This window comes from Pleurodeles waltl, chromosome 3_1, assembly GCF_031143425.1.
Source record: "Pleurodeles waltl isolate 20211129_DDA chromosome 3_1, aPleWal1.hap1.20221129, whole genome shotgun sequence".
Lineage (NCBI taxonomy): Eukaryota > Metazoa > Chordata > Amphibia > Caudata > Salamandridae > Pleurodeles > Pleurodeles waltl.
The window spans coordinates 971,786,532-971,808,150 of NC_090440.1; the positions used below are offsets into that span (position 1 = coordinate 971,786,532).

Genomic DNA, 21,619 nt, shown 5'->3' on the forward strand with positions numbered 1-21,619 from the left:
CGCTGACAAGTGAGCACACAGCACTGTTATCTGTCCTCTCCTCTCCCTCCAGATAAGACCCCCCACCCAGGGCAAGCCTGCCTGCAAAAAAAAAAAAACACTTTCCCAGCCCAAAAAGCTGTGAGCCCTTTCATGTCCACTGCCTCCGAGGGGGAGGGGCAGGTCATGTCAGGCTGGTCAGTTTGCAGCCAAATTGGCCAGGGAAGGAAGGAGCCATGGGGGAGGGGGCTAGGAAGGGAGGGGTAATCCATTTCTGCCTTGACAGGTAGCCTCTGCCCCCTGATTGGCCGGTCCAGGCCCCCACCCAGAGGAACCCCAAACCCCTGGAATGTGAGATTATTCCCAGGACCGGCATCACGTGCCTTTGACCGACAGGGAAAGGCACGAGGCGTGGGAGACCCAGGATATGAAGATGCCCAATGTCCATGGGGGCCTGCGTGTTAAGGCGTCTGCCAGAGGCTCCTGAGCTGAAGAGAGCAAAGAAGCCTCAAGGGGGGCATCATGGCAGAAGGTGACTGTTCATGGGGCCAGCATCTCAGAAGGGGGGATCTATTGGGAGAGGAGGCAGCCGGATAGAAGGCTGTTTTTTGGGGGGTGAGTTTGGGAAGACAACATTTCCTGTAGGTCAGGGTGCTTTTCAAGAACGATAAGCACGTATTGCAGTTACTCGGGTGGGGGTACACATTTACAGGTACGTCGTCTGTGCAGAAGGATTGGAAGGCATGTAAAGATCATATGAAACGGGTGCATCCAACCACGCGGGGTTCCCGACTGGTTGGGGTCTTCTATATCAGGAAGGGACCATTTGAAATCAGCATTGTTGAGGTGTCAGCAAGTTCTGGGTGTGGCGGGGTCCGAGGACGAATTGTGGAATGTGCGGGGCTCCCGAGGCTTCTTCACGGGTGGGTGGGGGTCTCCCTGGTCCAGGAAGGGGCGGGAGGCGGAAGCATGGGCCTGCCATTGTCTTGCAGAATTTAGGATCCTTTCAGAGCCGGGCCCTCCCCCCTCCATTGTGCCAGTAGAGATGTGATCAGGACGGGCCTGGGGTTTTCAGTGGAGAAGGGTGGAGCGCTGGGAGAGCCCGTAGGCTGTGAAGGGGGAGAGCTGGAAAAGGCCCGGGCTGTGGAGGGCTCAGGACCCCGGGCTGAAGAGGGCCAGGATGGGCTCTGTCTCCAACCAACGCACAGGTGAGGGTCTCTGACCTCTTGGGGGTACGTGGGGAGATACTGTCTGTTTAGGGTGGGGCTTTGTATGTATCCAATGGGAGGTATATGGGTTCTTGTGGTAAGGACCGAACTGAAGTCCTAGATGTACTAGATAAGAATGTGTACTTCCTGTACAGGAGTAAAGAGCCCTATCTGAGCATTCTTGGGGACGTGTTAGACTGCATTGGGGGAGGGGTGTTCTAATCACGCATGTGTTTGCTTTTTGGGGCCTGGGGCATAAAAGCAGCTTTAAGTAAAAAGGGTCAACTGTGGCAGTGTGAACACAGTATTAATGTTGCGGTTTATGAATGTTCCTGCAGTGGGTTGGGGGGTACCTTTTCGGGGATATTGGAGTGTCCTGGGTCGGACCGTCTGCTGATAAAGAGGGTGGCCTTTGCTGAAAAGTAGGCAAAGGTAGCGGCTGCTTCTTGGCCGGCGCGATTCCAGAGGCACGCCTATGTAAATTGGAGTCAAAGGGGGAGCATGGGATTTGGGGTAGAGTTACGTATGAAGAGATGCATGGGTAGCTGTATATCGTACGTTAGCAGTAATTGGCAGTGTCGGGCCGGGCAATCTTCTCCTGGCTGGGCTGCTGAGACGTGGACTTGGATCTTCGGGGTGCAGTAGCGCGCCCCCTGTTTGAAACCAGCGTCCAGACGGGTTCCACCCCACTGTTGGTGTCTTTGTCGGCGATGCGCCTTTTGGTGTAGGGAGACTTGCCAGTACGGGGCTTTGCCTAGCACACTAGTGCATTCTGGGACTCATAGTCTTGGGAGACTATCGCGTCAGCACTGCACACCTGAGGGCAATGATGGGAGGAAGGGAAGCCTTGGACTGGAGGCTGGTGTCCCATTGATCTGGAGCACTGGGTTCTGGCTGAAGACAGTTTGGTTGCAGCAGAGCAAGGCACAGTGGTCCCGGGCCAGAGAGTCCGCACATATGGAGCTCGGACTTACCAAGGCCCAAGGTATGCAAACTAGTGGTGGCGGCCCTTAGTGGGCTTCGGAAAGCGGGGTTTATAGGTTGCTTGCTACCTTCAGCGCCCTGGCGCATGAGTTTATCGTCCTGTTAAAGAGAAGGGCGAACGAATTCGATGGGATCTCCTTAAGAGAGGGAGTTGATCAGTTAGTGTAAGTAAGGAATCTAGGTCAGTTTGGCGCCGTTACAGTGTGGGAATTGAAGGGTATTTATTTTTTGACAGATGTTCGAACCACTGGATAGAAAGGTGCACTTTTATCACGAAGAAGTACAGTCAGTGGCAGTGGAGGCGTTAACCAGCAGGGCTGACATTACCCGGGAGTGTGGATTGGCAAGGGTCTAAACCTGGGAGAATGGTAGGTAGCTGAGGGCAGTACGTAGCCGGTAAGTTAATGTCATGGGCTTCTAGACAACCGAACGATAGTTTGTAGTTTCATCTTTTACATTGTCAGGGTGGGCTCAAAGTGAAAATGCTGACTGAAGGTGTCACACGTGACGCGAGACAGCACTGGTCGCGCGCTTTTATTTATATTTCCGGGTTCAACGGCGTGCTAGGCTGTGGGGTGCGGAGGCCATGGAATGCCACCACCCCTGCATGATTAAGAGCTTTAAAATACGCTGGATAAAACTTTGGCCTTCCTTGGACCCCTGCGCTCAGGTAATACTCCTCACCTGCCACACTGCGGTACTCCTCTTCTATTTATTGCCCCTGGTTATTATATATCTTTGCTCTAGGTAACCCTGGGGTCAGGGCCACTGGAATTATGGATTAGATGAGGACCACTTTATGGGGCAATGTTAACTTAATTATGCGTCAGGAAAAGCCAAATAACGCGGCTTAATGCGCAACATTTAGTGTTAGCATTACTTCGTTGTTTTGCAATGTTTACACGTTAACACAATCTGGGCAAGAGTTTCACCTCGTTTGTATCACTTTGACATCGCCTCCAACCAAATACAGAAATAAGTAACAGAAAGATGACAAGCCAACCTTTACGAAGGGCCTTCCACTGCGCACTGCACGGCAGCGCTTAGATGCCGCATTTTTTGTCACATTTGATCTGTTTGACCTAGAAACATTTTTTGCTGAAATCTACATCTGATTATGTGGCACATGAAGCAAATACATAATAATGTGCTAAATGCCGCGGCTGCAAAAGTCGCATAATTCCAGCGGCCCCGTTTATGGTGCTGTTCCCGTTTTGTAACTTGAGAGATACAGCGCTGAACATGCCCTCGTGGGTAATTTGACAAGGCACAGAAGAACATAAGATTTGCCTCATATCACACAAAATGAAAAATAGGAAAGGGAAGCCAAGATCGGACCACAGCTCTCCCAGTTCTTTACGGAGCAGTTTAACAATATGGCCACGTTTCCCACACGAGGAATTCACCTCTCTCGGTGGGCTCAACCTCTGCAGTCTCGGATGTCTGACATATAGATTGGGTTGTTTCTGACAAATAGTTAAGGGCCTTTCCTTATTTCGTATATAGCAGATCTGTTGTCGCATGCAGATAGTGGGGGCGAGCCTCCTTTCTTACCATGTAGATTGTGGTTTTATTTCGAGTCGTGCGCTAAGCATTACATCTCCCACATTTCTCCCCTGTTACATTTTGGCAGGTCAAACCAGACAAAACCTCCAGTAACTAGGACTGTGTGTATTTAGGTACTGTAAACATTAAATCCCGCATTCCATGGCCCACTGTGACACAAGTAATTGTAATTGGGTGCTATTTCTCCCACCTGACAAATTCCCATCCCTTTGGTGTCATATCCGGAGTAATAAATATTACACCATTTTGGGGCATTCGTAGGGGCCACAGATGGCAGATATGTTGCCATATGAGACTGTTTCTTCTTAGCCGATATGCTGAGGATATTTATTAACAGTAGACTGGAGGCATCCGATCACCCTAAAATTGGAACCCCTCCACCAAACTTAGGGCTGGAGGTCTTCGCTCTACCGGTAGGGTGTGAACCACATCCAGTCAAATGAAGAAAATCTATTGCTACAACATACATACATACATACATACAAGCACATTGCAAGGTACAATCTAAAAAGGAGTGTGGGCAAGGGCAGAGTTAGTAGGATGTTCCTGGACTACAGAAGAGTATTGGGTAAGTCCGAGAAGCGGCGAGGAGCTAGGTGTTTATTTAATGTTGGGTTAGACATTATTTTATTCTTCTCTTGACCATGATGAATAAAGGTGCCTTCATTTCTAGGGGACTGTTGTTCCAAATCTTCTGTGCTGTCGTAGAGAATGACTAGCGCAAATGGTTTTTTTCTTCTTCTTCATTGTGTTGTGGAATTTCAAGCATCTACCCTTCTTTGTTTCAGGAAATTAAATTCCCCTGGGATATGGAGTTGAGCTAAGTAACTTGGCATGCTGTGGAGTAGTTATATAGGTTACGCATGCCATCCTAGGTGTGCCATGTTTTATCAATGGGGAGCCAGTTTAAAGACCTCGGGTTGGGCAAGATTTGCTTGTGTTCTTTGCAAGTAGTTGGAGGACCTAGGGCATGGGTACTCACAAACTTTTTCTCGCAGCCAAAATTGCAGTATGGTTTGCGGCCAAGGGCCGCACTGAAGTGACAGCGGGGGGGGGGGCTTATAGGGAGCACAACCACCCCGCCCCCTTTTTCAAAACATTGCTAAACAATGCTGCATTTTGAATCCAGGTGTAACTACAAACCTACCCCAGAAACACACACAGTGCACACACACACAGCGCCATCTGCTCTCACCCCTACCCCAGTAACACACACAGCGCGCACACACAGTGCCATCTGCTCTCACCCCTACCCCAGTAACACACACACAGTGCACACACACAGCGTCTTCTGCTCTCACCCCTACCCCAGTAACACACACAGCGCCATCTGCACACAGCGCCGTCTGCTCTCACCCCACCCCAGTAACACACACAGCGCCATTAGCTCTCACCCCTACCCCAGTAACACACACTACATTAAAAACAAATAAATAAATAACCAAAGAGCCTTACCTGCCTTAATAAAGCACTGTAAAGATGCCACAAATGTACAACGGCATGGCAGGCGGGCGGGCGGGCGGCAGACGTGGAGACGGTGACAGGAAGCAGACAAAAAAGCCCTGTAAAAGTTAGCTGCAAGCGCTAACTTTTGATGGGCTTTGGCTTCCCACCACTAGCCAGGATCGTCATTGAAACGCCATAACTAATGGCTGCCTTAGGTAAACATAGAGGAGGGCCGCGGGAGCATGCGCGAAGTAGCCACTATTGCGCATGCTCCCGCGGCCCTCTTCTATGTTTATGTACTGTGGCCATTATTATATGGCGTTTCTCGGATGTCCGCGGGCCGCCAAGATAGGCCCGTGGGGCCTCTGGCGGCCCGCGGGCCGTACTTTGAGTAACGTCGACCTAGGGGATAGTGATTTTCTATTGATCATTGTGGAGAAACTGGAAGTAGAGCTTGTGCCACAACCAACCTGCAGGCCTCATCTCACCCTTTTTCACCACTGCACACATCACCCCCAGCCAAGCACTTGGTCTTACCTCCTTGTGACCTCTCCCACACCTTGTCTTCCAGACACTTCTCCAACTTTACAATTAGACCACATCACCATATTAACTGCTAGAAAGTACCACCCCACCCCCAAAGCAATCATAAGACCACATACTCACATTAACCAAAATCTTGGTAATAGCTACTCAACTTATTAAACTTAATCATTAGAGACAGCGCCCCAGTGTAGTTTTACCAGACCGCATCTCCATGGTAACTACCAACCCGCATTGCCAAGTTAACCACAATGTTCACACATCACCTTCAAGTAACCACAAGACACATCTCCAGCTTTACTATATACATCACACCAAATGTAATCACTCTACACTTGTCCATACTAACACCAGACGCATCACTGAAAAGCGACCATTGTCTTCAACATAGCCACCACAATACACCTCATCCTAGGTGCATCACCAATGTAACAATTGGGTACATGTTTAAACTGACTACTTTGCTATGTCTCTTTGTACACTGGTAAAGGCATTGTAGCCTGAAGTTGGTTATGCACCCTCAGACCTGACTGATATCCTCTTTCCTCAGCAGGAGGCTGCGTGAAGTCCCTCGATGAGCCAGAAGACGCACCAGAGGGTGAAGATGAGGAGCCCCTGTCGCGGGGCTCGGGCATCTGCAAGTGGTTCAATGTCCGCATGGGATTTGGTTTCTTGGCAATGACCAGCAGCGATGGGGCTGGCCTGGACCCACCAGTCGACGTCTTTGTGCACCAGGTAGGACTAGTGGTCAGTGGTTCTAAGGGAATTAGGAGGTGTGAGACAGGGGGCTTGTGCTTGATCATTAAGTTGGTGGGGCAGCTCTGTATCCAGCATACCAGATTCTCTGCGCTTCTCGACAAGGATATGTAGTCTTTGACTACATCTTCTTTAGAGGAGCTCACCTTAAAACCGACCATACCGTTCCTTCGTGTCCCTTACGCTTAACACCATATTAATTCAATGGTCATTTTGAATTGTGTTTTTTTTTTCCCCTCATTTCATTGTCTTTTGTGTTTTATCCATTCTTTTTGTTTGTTTTTGTGTTTTTTTTTGTTACAGAACCTCTCAGATGAGGTTCAGAAATTTATTAGAGAGCCCTTTTCTGTGGTGTGGAGAGGCTAAGCCATTGGGAATCTTGATGGCCATTCCTGCGAAGAAGGGTTGCTACTACATTTTACTTGATTTGTGGGTGCCGGCTGTGTATTGCATTTTCTCTATTTCCAAAGGATTTGTGAAAAGAGCTAGAGAAATGCAGTGGCTTAGATGCCCGTTTCCCTGCAGAGAAACTGTAACCACCACCCTGCGCATCTCGCGGGCCCTTTTTACACCTTCTGGACTACTGTCCGTGTTGCAGCAGCCTCGCTCATATTGATTGGTAATTTGATAGTTTCCCACGATAGTCTAACCACAGTGCACTGCCGGTGAAAAGAAATCATATTTAAACCAGACTGCAGGCTGTCTGTGTCGCAGCTTGGTTAATGTTCCAAGGCGGTGAGCTGAAGGAGGAGACTCGGCCGCTTTTCAGTATTTGCCCATTGTGCGCCACACATGGGGGCAGTACGGAAGCAGTGCTCGGGTGGCTAAACCATCCCTCACAGCCCGAGGGGCGAGATCTTCTGCTTCAGTCCCTCTGCTGTTCGAACCACCGGTGTTAGGAGCGGGAGGACCTTGATTTCTACTTCCTCTCACTAAGCGGAGCTATCTCCCAAATATTGTGCCATGCTGCTTAACTGTAAGGTTTGTTAGCGCAGCAGGTAGAATGCGCAAGCGCAGGGTGAGGATACCTGTGTGGCGGCCATTTTAAAGGCTCTCATCGGTCCAGCGCTTGCCCCGAAAATTCTACGCGGTTGTCAACAATAAAGACCTGTTGAAACAGAAGCCGATCTCTGAAGTATTACATTCTGTTCTGCAAAATGGGCCTTAATTAGGTTCTCTTTGAAGGCTCGCCGATTAGTAGATAGAAAAGGTAATTGACAAAGTGCATTCTTGTAGGTTTGAGGGTCGTAGTCGTATGCTTGTGCTCGCTAATATTGCTGATGTTAGCAAATAATCTTAAAACCTGTTCCATCGAAAGCAGGGCTACTAACTGAGGAGGAAGCACTGAATATATGGATTAGTGTGATACAATAATGTCAGCTGGCTGTTTTACTTTGCATAATCTGGACATTTCTCTCAAAATAAATAAAAGGTGGTAAATACAAATGCGATACTAAAGGAGGGATCGCTGTTGAGATCTTTAATATCCAAAAGAATTGGAGTGGACGCCTCAGCTACTAATAGCCTCAGGGTTTACTGGGAGGTATTTTTAATAAACTTTTTGTGGATCCCTGCTTCTATCCAGTAAGATACTTTATATAAGAACGCCCAAATATGGTTATGTCTTCATGGTGGTATCATCCACCTAGGGTGTGGATAGGAGCTTATGATGAAACTATTAGTGGGTAAGGTGTCTCCTCCAGTTATTTTTGGATATTAAAGATCACAACAGTGATTGTTCCTTGTTTATTGCTTTATTCCCCCCTCAGGCCTAGTTACCATTTTGTGTTTGTCTGTGGTTTCCACCACATTGTCCTATAAAGGCCAGTGATTCATGTAGCTTTACTACTCGAGATACATAGAAGCATGTGAGTTTCCCAAATGTGTGCCCAGAAGTGCCTACGAAAATCTGTCCATCGGACATCCTGTGTAGGGATGCAAAGACGTGGGTTAAACTTCTGTACGTATTGGCTCCCTGACACGTCTGGATCTGGGATATCAGCAGGGACATCATAGAAAAAGTGACTCTACGGATTGTTGTAGACTCCAGGATCTGCCCAATCTTTACCCCCTGTGCTTTACAGGCATGTGTGCAAATCAATGACGTGATTTAAGTGGGTGTTTACTTTTGTAAAGATAAAGGAATCTGTCCACACTGTCCTACTAATACTGTCCAAATCAGTGACCTCTTATGGACAGGCTCCCGCTCACAGTACCCTACGGAATCGTGCGAGCGGGATTAGCGGTGATGTGATGCCAAAGAGGATGTAATAACTGAACACATACAGGGGTCTGGCGTTTGTGCCATCACTGCCCTGCTGATACACGGTACAGATCGGTGACGTTGTGGGCACACGTGAGACTTGTTTGAACGTATCCTACTGAATCTACCCTTTTGGCACAAGTCCAGATCAGGGACGTCATCGATGTCGTGTTGGGGGGGGGGGGGGGGGGGGGAGGGGGAGCTGTCCGATTATTGCTGCCTGATCGAAATAGGTAAAAAAAAAAAATGCATCTCTCCATTTAAACAAGGGATCAACTGATTACACTACATGTACCTATGTTTAAATGAAAACTACTTTACCCCACCCAAGAGTACTCCTATTAGAAACAAAACATGCCGTTTTACTCCCTAAAAGAAGTCATTTTATTTCCCACGCCCATAAGGGACAGTAAAATGTTCAAACGTTTATCTGGTTCCCTAGTTGGGCACGAGTATTTTAAAATGACTTCATTGAAAGTGCAGGACGGGGGACATTAGGGTTTTCAAAAGCCCATCAAATTGCAGGCGAAAGTCGCCTTTAATAAATAACTGCCTTGTAGGACGATTGCGCCTGGTAAGCTGTTTGCTTGTAAAACGCCTAATGCAGTCCAGATGGATCTCAAAGCGCTATGAGTGGTTTTAGAACGCCCACCCCTCGCACCCCCATCAAGCCCTCCCCCTTTTATGCAGCTTGTTCTGGATACTGTGCCATGTTAGAATAGTACCCATTTTGAAAAGAAGGGCATGCTTTGTAGTGTAATGGTTAAAGCCAAATACAGTAATTTACTACTATGTTCTGCAAACTTATGTCCTGTTAAGGGGGCGAATAAGTGGGTGAACAGTCCGTCGTTCGCACCTCACCCTTGTGCTTACAGGCCAGATCCGTCGTTCGCACCTCACCCTTGTGCGTACAGGCCCAGGACAGACGTACAGTCCGTCGTACGCACCTCACCCTTGTGCGTGCAGGCCAGACGTATAGTCCGTCGTTCACACCTCGCCCTTGTGCGTACAGGCCAGGACAGACGTACAGTCCGTCGTACGCACCTCACCCTTGTGCGTGCAGGCCAGACGTATAGTCCGTCGTTCACACCTCGCCCTTGTGCGTACAGGCCCAGGACAGGCGTGCATTAGCACATCTTTGCATGGCTCTCACTGCGGCAGCTTGAGGACTATCCGCAGGTCTGGCTTGAGATACATTGGCGACTCCTGCACTGCTGTGGTGGAAAGCTGCAGGACAGGCCTAATGTATATTGAAACAGGTGTGTGTTACTAGTAGGAGCGCTGCAGACGTGTGTGCGTCTTTAATACGGGAAAGGTAGAGGGTGCAGGTATAGACTGACGTGCACCACTCCAGAGCGGTATTGGGCAGAGAAGGTGTCAGGCATGGGCAGAGTGGGCTCTGGCCTAGTGCCCCAGCCTTTCACTCCAGCCCCTTCCCCACCAACTCCTCCCCCACCTCTGTTATGCAGAGTGTTTACCTGATGACCTTGAATAATTCTTAAGCAGATTGCTTTAAACACTGTTTTCCTTTTTATTTTTAATGTGGTGTGATGTGTGAGAGTCTATTACAGACTTAATGCAGATAAATATTGTGTATGTTACATCATGCAGTATCTATAAAAAGTTTTTTAGATTGAAACGGGACCTCACACATGAGAAGTGGAAGGGTGTCATAAAGATTATTTGCACTATATTAGTGAGCTGCAGGTATGTTACAAATATTAAAACACGTCACTATCTCTGAATATTTGATGTGAACACATTTGGAATTTGGGCAAGTGTGTCTGTGCAGTGACCTGCCCAAACAGGGCATGCAAGAGCTCGAATTGGGTCATAAATTCAAAGCAGTTCGTAACAGGGCCCCCAAAATACATTTGGCCGAGGGCCACCACAATCCTTACGATGTCCCTGGTATTAGGGCCCCAGTTGTGCAGAGCTAAATCTGGGCGATGGAACAGCAGGGCTTGGCAAGGGCTCGGTTCATGTAGCTGTATGCTTGCTGCTTGAGGTGCATTGGCAGTGTCAGTTGTGAGTGGGTTCTGTTCATCTGGGTTAAGGTTAAATGTAGGTCTATCGGTTAGAATGTTGGGGTCTGCAATAAATGCCCCATTCTCTACTGAAACCTGGGTTGCGCGCTTTTGATAATGTTTTGGGTTGCTTTACTAGGGCTGTGTGCTGCCCAGGGGTGCTGCGGACCTTGGTTGAGGTGCTTTGGGCGGGCTAGTGTCCACGTCCTGAATTCATAGGAGGGGCTATTGATAAACACTGGGGGTTACATTGGATGAGTTATGCGTGGCTCTGAGGCCTTGAAAGAGGTGTATTGGCAGAGCTGTCTGGTGGTCACTTGAGGTCCTCGCGAACCCTTGATTCTCCTTTGTACCACCCCCCACCCCCCATTCGGATGTCTGGGGTCAGATCAATGACAGCCCATAACCCGCAGGAACTGGACACAGGCAGATTGATGGACACATCTGCCTGGGCTCCTAGGGGGGAGGGTCACACGAGGCGGGGGTAGGTCCCCGACAATGGCTCAAACCATCTGCTTCAGAGGCAGTCCCCTCTATTTACATACGTGACTGAGAGCTGCAGGAAGCGGTTACAGCCCAGGACACTGGCCCTTCAGCCCTTAATGTCTTTATGACAGGAACCTGGAGTGAATAAGCCCTCACAGGGGGTCAACCACCCCCACCGCAGTGCCTTTATCTGCTCTCAGAGCATTAACATCTCCATGGCAGAGAAAACCCCTGACAGCCTATGGGCCTGGCCGGCATCTGCGCCAGGAATGCAGCCTTGGTGGGGGCTGGGAAGCCCCTCTCGAGGGAGGGACTGTGATCCGAGGACGCAATGATAGAGGAGGGCGCACCAGGCACGTGGCGCGCGAAAGGAGGGGGGCTAAATCGTGCCCGGGGCACCCCAAACGGACGCTACAGCCAGACACGCAAATAGGGTAGACACACTACATTTGAATGAGTTACAGAATGATATACTCTTGTAGCGCACACAGTTGCTCCTAGGAGTATCCTAGCGCTAGCAAATGTGGACCCATGAAGTGGTCGTTATGCCCCATGCACAGGCCACTCTATGGTATGAATCAAGATAAAAGGTCAGATTTAGGGTTGCATCTGAGAAGGCCAATCAGTCCCAGAGTGTGCAAATACACAGCCAGCGTAAGTACGGGTCATAACATTTTGTTGGTTTGTATACTACATAGAAGTTTTGATCAAACGCTGAGATCTAATTAAGCTTATCTAAAAGACTGAAAAACAGAAAACGTACGCAGAATAAGCGAAATCCAACAGCTAACGTACGGAACAATAGTAATAGGATTCGGCCTAGTGGAGTAACGCAAAAGGATGCCCCCTGCGGAATGTGCTCGATGCGGGCCCCTGGGCGGTAGCCCCCCCACTTCTCCCCTTACTCTGCAGGGACCTGTTCGGTAAAGTAGAGTGGCTTTCCCAGGCGCTTAGTTCTTTTAACCTCTGTCTGCAGTTCCGCTTAAAGGAGTTCTGCGCCACAGCAATCACCTTGAAATGTTCCGGAGGTGGAAAGAAGGCGCAGTCCCGTCGGGAGGTTTAATTCAACCATTCCACACTGCACATGGCCAGAGAACGGGACAGCCAGCCACAGTCACAAAAGCTGGTACTGCCTGCATCACATCCTGTGGGACACGCAGATCTTGCAGGACTCTAAGCTTCATCGCAGCGCTACTCTGCTTTAAAAGCCCAGGTGGGGCACACTAACTAGGTGACGTCTATTCATCAAAAGAACCAATCCAGGATATGATGCGACATGCAAGGCTACCTGGAGTTTAGCCTTATTCTAAGCTTCTGTCGTTTTTGGCAGATAAGAGTTGAAAAACAAGTGAATGTAATTTGCCAAGGGTCAAACAATTTGGTCCAATGGGACAGAGTAGTTCAGTACTGGTCTGAGAATTCTATGATCGACTGATTGTTCGCATCCTCTCTTAATATCCGACTCAGCACCCTACATTCTACTCAAGTGAGACAGAAAGGCAAGCCAAAGGGCTTAAGGAGGGACAGCTGCTATCGCATAGGCCTTTTAAATGGCAATCTTTCAGTAAATAGAGCAAAATGACCCCCCTCAAAACACCCACTGCTGGTTGCTCTTCTAGACGGATCCTGCATCTGTTCACACTAGGAGAGTAGATGAACAAAGGCTAGGTTAACCCAGACGGAATTCAAATATGTGGCTTGATGATGCACACCGGTCAATTCCACTAAATGCACCAAAGGATTCTCCTAGGGTGTGCACCATACAGTGTTGCCAAGCAGACTTGCCTTTGCTCCCGATTTTACCCAACTTGCCTCCCTGTTTTTGAGACCTGCAGTATATTAGTACAGCAGGTACATCGCCTTATGTTTTGTTGCGACTCAGTGCTTCGGAAAGGGAAGAGAGAGGCAGAGACAAAAAGACAGACAGGAAGGGAACAGGGTATAGAGATAGAAAGTAAGTGAGAAAGCGGAGAAAGAGAGCGAAAAAAACGAAGGGGAGAAGTAAAGAGAACAAGAATAAAATCAAGAAACCGAAGTAAGACTGAGAAAAGAGACTGCGAATGAGAAAAACAAAGGAATATAAAGAAGTGAAATTACACAAGAGAAAGAAAAAGAGGGGGTAGGAGAGCTACCTTTAGCTGTTGCTAAGAACCAAAAGAAGGCATATAATGCATCCCTAGTCCCCAGTGAAATTACGGACAAATGTTATTCCTTTCAGAATTCGTTACGACATTGCACTTCTGTCCAAAATAATGGACAGATCGTGAAAATAATGGCCCGGTGGCGGGATTTTACTCCTAGATGCATGAGGTGATGGCAGAGAGACGCCGTCCTCTGACAGCGCACCACAGATGGGACAGCATCTACCCCTGCTTCGTGGCACCATGGAATAGTGGCACATTACTCTAGACATGTCACCCTAGACTCGAGGAGGGACAGTATCCCTAAACTTGGCATCTCAATTCGAATAGGGAACTGTGTACTTACGCACAGCATCCCGCAGAGGGAGACACTTTACCCAAAGTATTTTTGTGAGGAAAGGCGGCTCGGACATGAGACGACAGTAGGCTATATCAACGACTGGGCAAGTCAGTAGGGAGGTGGGGTGGTTACTGTAGCCAGGCACACAGCACCCTAAAGGTCGGAGCGCTATACTGCGATGCATGGTAGCTGCTATATCGACTGGATACTTTAGATGAGACGTTATATCTCAAACTTAACTTTTATTTTTAATTAAAAAAGCCTTGGGGTGGGAGCTGCACCATATAACAAGGCATATGGTACCTCAGGGAAGCTACACCTTCCGGGGACCACTCTGGGACTTCGGCGATACTAGTCAGTAACCACTCTGCTGCACCTCCGAGGAGCCTCTGGCTCGTGGAGTCTGGGCGCTATCCTCCAAGCACACAGCCTCATGCCGCATACTGATGGCATGTCACAGCACAAGGTCTTCTGATGGCATAGGGGCTAAGGCACGGGGGCAGGGCACAGGTCACTGGCAGGATAGAAGGTGGCACAGGGCAGGGATCTTGGAGCGGATTATAAAGTATGGAGATGCGGGGTGGGGATGTGCTGTGACATGGCATTGTCTGAGACCAGCATGAACCAACAGGTTTCATTGGATTTTCCCATATTTGGACCGGTGTAATGCAGTCTGTTGGACTGGAGGGGCGCGGTACAAGTGATGCAAGATAAAGGAGTTTCGCCTGCAAATAAATAGCTGGAGAGCCCACTGAACTGTGAAAATGGGAGTTTCACTGACTGTGTCCTAAGTCACCCACACGGCCTTGGCCAGTATTAAGACTACTTCAGACTTGTCGGATACCTTTGCAGGGCTATTTGTAATTGTGTTTGCCCACAGTGCTTGTAAAAGAATAAGTGCTTGGGCCCACAGCTTATTCAGGAGCCGTCGGCCGGAGCTATTGAAGATTGGAGTGCTGAATACCGAGGCTGAATAGATTTGATTTCGCCTCCGGCCGCTTTAATCCATCACCAGCCACTCCCTGCCTCTTTATCTCACTCGGGCATGTTCCTTTTCATCCCTGCTGTCTCCCTTTGGCACTGTTTTTTGCCATCTTTATCTTCTTCCTTCTTTCCATTTTTTGTGTTTTCCATTCTCTTGCCCTGGATCGGAATCTGTTGAGGAAAAATGAGTACCGGGCCCCCCAAAAATGAGTAGCAATGGGTGCAACCAGAAGGTCAAATTATGCACTGCCTCCCTTTGGAGTCTAATAAGTTGAGACATAAATTGATGCAATTAGAGGTTTTTATTACACACTAACCTAGCGCATAGCAATTGACAAGCAGTTTTCCTAATAGCTAGTAATTTACTAGCCCAGGTGATTATTATACATGTGAACAAGGATAAGATTACTTACATTTTAGATAGGAGCAAGTGACATCCTTTATTTTATTCTCTGATATTTAGGAATGTATCCCATTGGCTCATACATTTCCCTTGGTAACTGGGCACAGCGTAGTCCGCGTGTTGCCAATGCTCCATGTTCATGGGGCACCCGTTTGTCCATCTTGATGTCTCCCACTATCACCATGGTTATATTATGTTAGTAAGTTTATGACCACACTGTCCTACGTTTCCAAGGTTGGGTAGGAGAAAATGCATATTATTCCCTCGATCTACAAAGATATTAAGCAGCTCTGTGAGAATAATTGTTAGGCCCTCTTAAAAGACATAGTATTTTGCTTGATCAAATGTAATTTTGTATACCTTCCTAATTTTATGACTTTTTGCCTGATGGTTGCCTTGTGGAAAAGTTTATGCCTAATACTGCAAGCCTGAGTTGGTTACAGTGACAAAATATATACCTGATTGGTGCACTGGGAAATGTTATGTCCAATGGTATATATCTCGTCTGCTGATTAAGAAATGTTATGACAAAGACAGTTGGCCTAGTTTATTTATTGTGAAAAGCACTTGTTAAAGCTGGTAAACTGTCAACAGTTGGCTATCTCATTGTGTTACAGGCTACAGATGTATTTTGTTACAACTAATCTCACAGATTACCACAGTAGGCAAGGGTTTTGGTGTTGGCCATCCTTTCCAACACTCTGGTGGTTTTCACTGTGAAGATTCATGTTAGGTCCTGTTGAGAGGGGTTGTATATTGTTTTGCAAGCTGTATTTTACAACATGTTTGTAACTCTATAACTGTATGCATGATGGTTTGGTGGTTGCCACTTAATGTGCACTTGAATAGGTTAGTGATGGGTGAGGAGTAAAGCCAATGGTAGAGTGTAGATAGGGCCGCTGGAATTATGCGATGTTTGCAGGTGCTGTATTTTCTGCATAATATTGGATTTGTTTCATTTGCTGCATAATCTGCTGATTTTAACCAAAACATATTTTCTAGCTCATATTGATCAAATGGAAAAGGTAAAATATCTTTAAAAAAAAAGCAACAATACAAGTTGCCACGCAGTGGAAGGCCATTTACAAAGGTTGACTGGTCACTTTTCTGTTGTTTTTTGCTGCATTTGGGTGTCAACCTTTGACTGCTTACTGTTATCCTGTGGAAACAAAAGATAAAATAGTAAGGTAATACTATAACAAAATGTTCTACATTAGGCCAAATAATTTAGTCAACCTGGCTGCATAATCTGGCTCCTCCCCTGCCACATACTTTCAGTAGCTCAGGGTATGGGAGTCATTAGTTCATTGGGAAACGTCATGCCCGATTTCATAGGTATTGTCTGTTTAGTGTGAAATGGTTTCACAAAGCTGGTAGGCCTCCCTTACTTATTGTGAAAAGCATCTGTTAAATACAATCGGCTTTTAGGGATTGATGGTTATTGCACTATGCTATATCCTGCAGGGAGGTACTTCCATACGAGGAATCTCGCAGATTCCCATAGCAAGCAAGGGTTTTTAGTGTTAGTGAACCACCAGAGCAAACCGTGGAGATAAAAGAGATGCACTACAACACTCCTTGTTGGGCTCTTAGGAGAGATCATATATTGCTTCAACAACTGTAATTTTGTACACATTTGTCTCTTTATGACTACATACCTGATGGTTGCCTCGTGGAAATTGTATGCTCAGTACAGTAGTTGTGAGTTGGTTATGGTGATAAACCAATGATAACAACTGTAGGCTTGTTTGATGAGCAAAGGAATGTTCTGCCAGGTGCCTAGGTCTGGTTTATTATGAAACGTTGTTACAAAGGCCGTAGGGCCGGCGTTCTTTATTTTGGAAAGTATATGGTAAAGCCAATAGGCTCTTAACAGTAGTTTGGTATCATATTACGTTACAGATTAAAGGGAAGGCATTTGGTTACATGTAATCTCTCATATTACCATGTTAGGCAAGGGTTTTGGTCATCCACTCTGAAAACAATGCATGTAGAATTTCATTGTTAATATTCTTGTTAAGCCCTATTGAGTAGGATTGTATATTGTTTTGCCAACAGTAATTTTATACCTATCTTGTAATTTTATAAATGTATGCCCGATGGCTGCCAGCTTATGCACACTTGAGGATACCTGAGTTGCACATAGTGTCAAGTCATTGGTAAACGCTGGATCCTTAAAAGTTGATTAGAAAAAGTCATGTCACGTTCTTTAGATGTTATGGTGAAATATCATGACAAAGCAATCGGACCTTAATTTTTGTGACAACCACGTGTTAAATATAATCTGTTTTTAAGGGTTGATTGTTATTACGCAGCTGAAGTCTATAGGCAGGTATTTTGTTATATGCAGTATCACAGATTACCAAAGTAGGCAATGTTTTGGTGTTTTTGACCCACCCGAACAAAGAGTGGGGATAGACAATTTGCACTAAGGTAATCCTTATAAGGCTCTACTAGTAGAGATTGTATATTGGATAGCATTTTGTACATATTTGTAATTTTATCAATATATACCGGTGGTTGCCTTTTGGGAATGCTTAAACTCAGTACAGGAGGCCCCAGTTCATTATGGTGACAATCCAGGGATGCCAGGTAGGGGACTAACTGGTTCTCTAGGAAAAATATTTCTGATGCCATAGATCTGATCTGTTTATTATGTAAAGTTCTGATTAAAAAAAAAAAAAAAAAAGAAATGATGCCTGACATTGACTGTGAAAGTTGTAGGTTGAAATTCAACAAGTATTTAAGAGTGGATTGTTATTTCTCTCTAAGGCCTACAGGTAGGTATTTTGTTGCATAAAATGTCAGATTACCTTCCTAGGGACGGATTTTGGTGTTGGTTACCACCTCTGACAAATTCCATGGGTAGAATATTTGCACTGTAATAGTTCCTGCGATCCTGAAATGAAAAATTAAATTATATAATGTGTACATATCCACTTAGAAACAGAGGGCCTTTTGTTCCGCTCGGTTCTTCTACTTGTTTGTGTGTTATTTACACTCTGCTTCCAAGCATTACCATGTATTGTCTATGGTAATGGTTCCATCCACATCAGTCATTGGTTCACTTGTACTGTGAATGACAGCATTTTACGATCAAATGTGTACACCCACCTTAAAATGAACACACTTCTGATTCGGGGCTGGTTAGTCCTTTCATTTTCAATGTTCTTTTATAGTTCCCCTTTGGTTTCCTTACTTCTCCTCTTTTTATTTTAATGTTTAAGAGATTACAGCTCTCCATGCAGAGCTAACTGATCTCTTGCTTGCCTGCTGCTCATTTCATCTGGAGTGCCCTGGCCGCAAACCATGTGGCCACTTCCTCTAAACCAGGAGACCATATGGAATGCTGCTGCCCATAGCAGATCATTCCTTTGCCATTCCAAGGTGGTGTAGGAGAAAGAGTTTTTTCAAAACCTACTCCTGCTTTGTGAATTATTATAATTTTCCTTTGGCATCCAATTTAAACATCCATAGAGCCTGTCTCCGCTCTTCACTTTACCATCCTGAACTCTAGTATTTTCAATGTTGGCCAGATTTCCACCTCTACTGGCAATATTTTAAAAACATGTGAAGACGCACTTATGCAGTGCAGTGGTGTTTTTCTGATAAAACACGTGAGTGATTCCACACGTGGCTGGGCGGTGGAAGACTGGCCTGGAGTTCCCCCAGTGGCACATAAATAATAGTGAAATTAAATTGTAGTCTAAGCAAGGTGCAAACCTTTTGTTTTTTTCATGTTTTGTGCATGTGTGACTGTGTATGAATACTTTAGTTAAAAGCCAGGTCTTGAGTTGCTTTCTGGAGTCTGCCACTGAGTATGCCATTTGGAGGTGGAGGGGGAGGTAATTCCAGGCTTTGGTGACGAAGTAGGAGAATGCGCGAGCCCCGCTGAAAGTGTGATGAATGTGGGGGAACACAGGTGAGTGAAGAGGAGCACAGGTGTCTCGAGGGAAGGTAGAAGTTCAGCCTGTGGTTGAGGTAGGATGGTCCCAGTTTATGGAGGGCTTTGTAGTCATGTGTCTTGAACTGGCATCTGTTTCTGGACAGGGAGCCAGTGGAGTTTCCTGGTGTGAGGAGTGATTTGGGGATGCTTCGGGAGACCCAGGATGAGTCTAGCTGCTGCGTTCTGTATTGTTTGGAGTCTTCTGAGGAGCTGGGTGAAGATACCAGTGTAGAGCGTGTTGCCAAAGTTGAGTCGGCTGGTGACAAGGGCTTGTTCGATCTTTCTGGTGTTTACTGGGATCCATCTGAAGATTTTGCAGAGCATGCTGAGGATGTGGAAACAGGAGAGGGCAACTGCATTGATTTGTTGTTTCATGGTCATTGGCATTGGGCTGTCCAAGATTATGCTGAGATTGCAAGTGTGTTCAGTCAGTGTGGTAGTGGGTCCGAGTTCTTCTGGCCACCAGCCGTAGTCCCAAGTGGAGATGTTATTTCCAAAGATTAGTACCTTGATTTTGTTAAAGTTCAATTTCAGGCAGTCGTCTCTCATCCAGTCGGTCATGGCTTTGCAGAAGTTGTTTTTGATGTTAGAGGGGTCTTTGGTGAGTGAGAGTATGAGCTAGGTGTCCTTGGCATAGGAGATAATGTTGAGTCAGTGGGATCTGACGATGTCCGCGAGGAGGTCCTGTAGATGTTGATTAGCGTGAGGCTGAGCGATGATCCTTTGGGCACTTGGCTTATGATGATCTTGGGAGCGGAGGTGAAAGGAGGTAGGCAGATTCTCTGGGTGCATCCTGAGAGGAATGGGGGTAATCCACTTAAGGGTGATCCACTTGAGGGTGTGTCGGTGAACAGTGCTGTGGAGTATGTCAATAAGGATGTGGTTATCGACAGTGTTGAATACTGCGGACTGTTTGAGTAGAATCAGAGCCACTGTTTCTCCTTGGTCGTGGAGGGTTCTGATGTCATATGTTGTGGTGATGAGCATGATCTTGGTGCTATGGTTGGCCCAGAAACCTGATTGATATGCACTGAATAGGTGGTTCCTTTGGCTGGGTATGCAAGCGGTGAGATCGGCCGGTAATTCTTGACATCACTGGGGTCGCCCGAGGGCTTTTTTTTTAGGAAAGGTCTAATGTCTGTGTGCGTACATCCGTCTGAGAAGGATGCTGTGGAGATGGAAGCATTGAGGAGGTTGGTTAGTTCTAAGTGATTATGTTGGATACAACGTTGAAGAGATAGTGGGTGCAGGAGTCAGTGGGTGACCTGCAGTGAATGGAGGACATGGTGGTAGTGGTGGTCTGGACGTCGAGTGGGGACCAGATGGTTATGGCTAGGCTGGGGGTTCACTGATTGGATGAGGTTGTCGATTTCTGATCGAAGTGGGTTGAGGGTTTAAGTTGTTGAAGATGTTTGCAATCTTGCTATGGAAGTAATCGGATAGTGAGTCGCAGAGTTGTTGGGGAGGGTGTACTCTAGTCTCTGTGGCAGTCGGGCTGGAGAATTTCTTGATGATCTTGAAGAGCTCCTTGTTGGGGTTGATTACGGCATTGATGCAGTCCGTGATGACTGTTCTTCTGGCCTTCTTGATGCGCTGGTGGTGGTTGTTGAGTGCTGTTTTTATGTGTGGCTCTGTGTGAGGGGTGTTTGGAGATGTGCCATTGCTTCTCGAGTAGAAGACAGTCACGTTTGATGGTTCTTGGCTCTGAGGTTTACCAGCTGGCTTATCTTGATGTCGGTTGGCTTTTGCTGATTTCAGGGGGGCGACTTTCTTGACACATTTGCTGATCCAGGCGGAGAAGTTGTGGATAGCCTGGTCGAGGTTGACTGATGTGTCAGGTGGTTTGGTGCTGAGAGCCTGAGTCCATTGGCTCTCAGTTACTTTTCCCCAGCTGCGGTGGGAGGCACTTTTGTGCATAGTGATGGTGTGCTTGGTCTTGGAGATTGTGAAGTGGACAATTGTGTGGTTCATCCAGGAGAGTTCTGTGGTGTGGGTGAATTTGATTCTGTCACTGGAGGAGGAGAGGGTATTGGGGGGGTGTCTGGCTCTGTAGATGGGTTTGGAGACTAGTTGGGTGAGTCCAATGTTGTTGAGGTTCTCCAGTAGGGATGTGGAGTTGGTATCCTTGTGATCCTCGATGTGGAAGTTGAGGTCGCCAAACAGCATGTAGTGGAGGGGGTCAATGGTGAGGGGGGGTGATGATGTTGCTGATGGCATCGCAGAAAGCTAGTCGGGGTCCTGGTGGTCTGTATTTGAGGTTACCCCTTATGGTTGTCTTGACGTTGATATGTAGTAGGAAGTTAAGGTGCTCCAGGAACAAAGTTGGGTCGTCATTCTAGGCAAAGCATTGGGTGGTTTCCTTACAAAATTATGGCGAAGCCTCCGTAGTGCTTGTTTGGGCAGTCCCAGTGTATCATCTTGTATCCGTCGGGGGTAGCAGTAGCAAAGGCGGTATTGAGCCATGTTTCAGTGATGAAAGGTGGCGTCTGGGGTGAGGGTGGTGATGGTGTCCCAGTTTTCCATGGTGTGTTTTGCTGAGGCAGCGGG

General features: G+C 47.0%; 1 protein-coding gene across 6 annotated transcripts in view; it reads left to right on the top strand.

Moving 5' to 3' along the window:
• Positions 1-250: 250 nt before the first annotated feature.
• The window catches only part of LIN28A (lin-28 homolog A), a 64,803-nt gene continuing 43,434 nt past the window's right edge, over positions 251-21,619 (top strand). The window contains exons 1-2 of one of the 6 annotated variants that reach the window (XM_069224038.1): positions 251-511; positions 6,277-6,461. In XM_069224038.1, coding sequence (XP_069080139.1) covers positions 502-511; positions 6,277-6,461 — 195 coding nt within the window. In that variant the 5' untranslated portion in view covers positions 251-501. Of the gene's footprint in view, positions 512-959; positions 1,188-1,747; positions 2,173-6,276; positions 6,462-21,619 lie in introns of those variants that run through there. The other 5 variants (XM_069224039.1, XM_069224033.1, XM_069224036.1 and 2 more) reach the window with 5 other exon arrangements.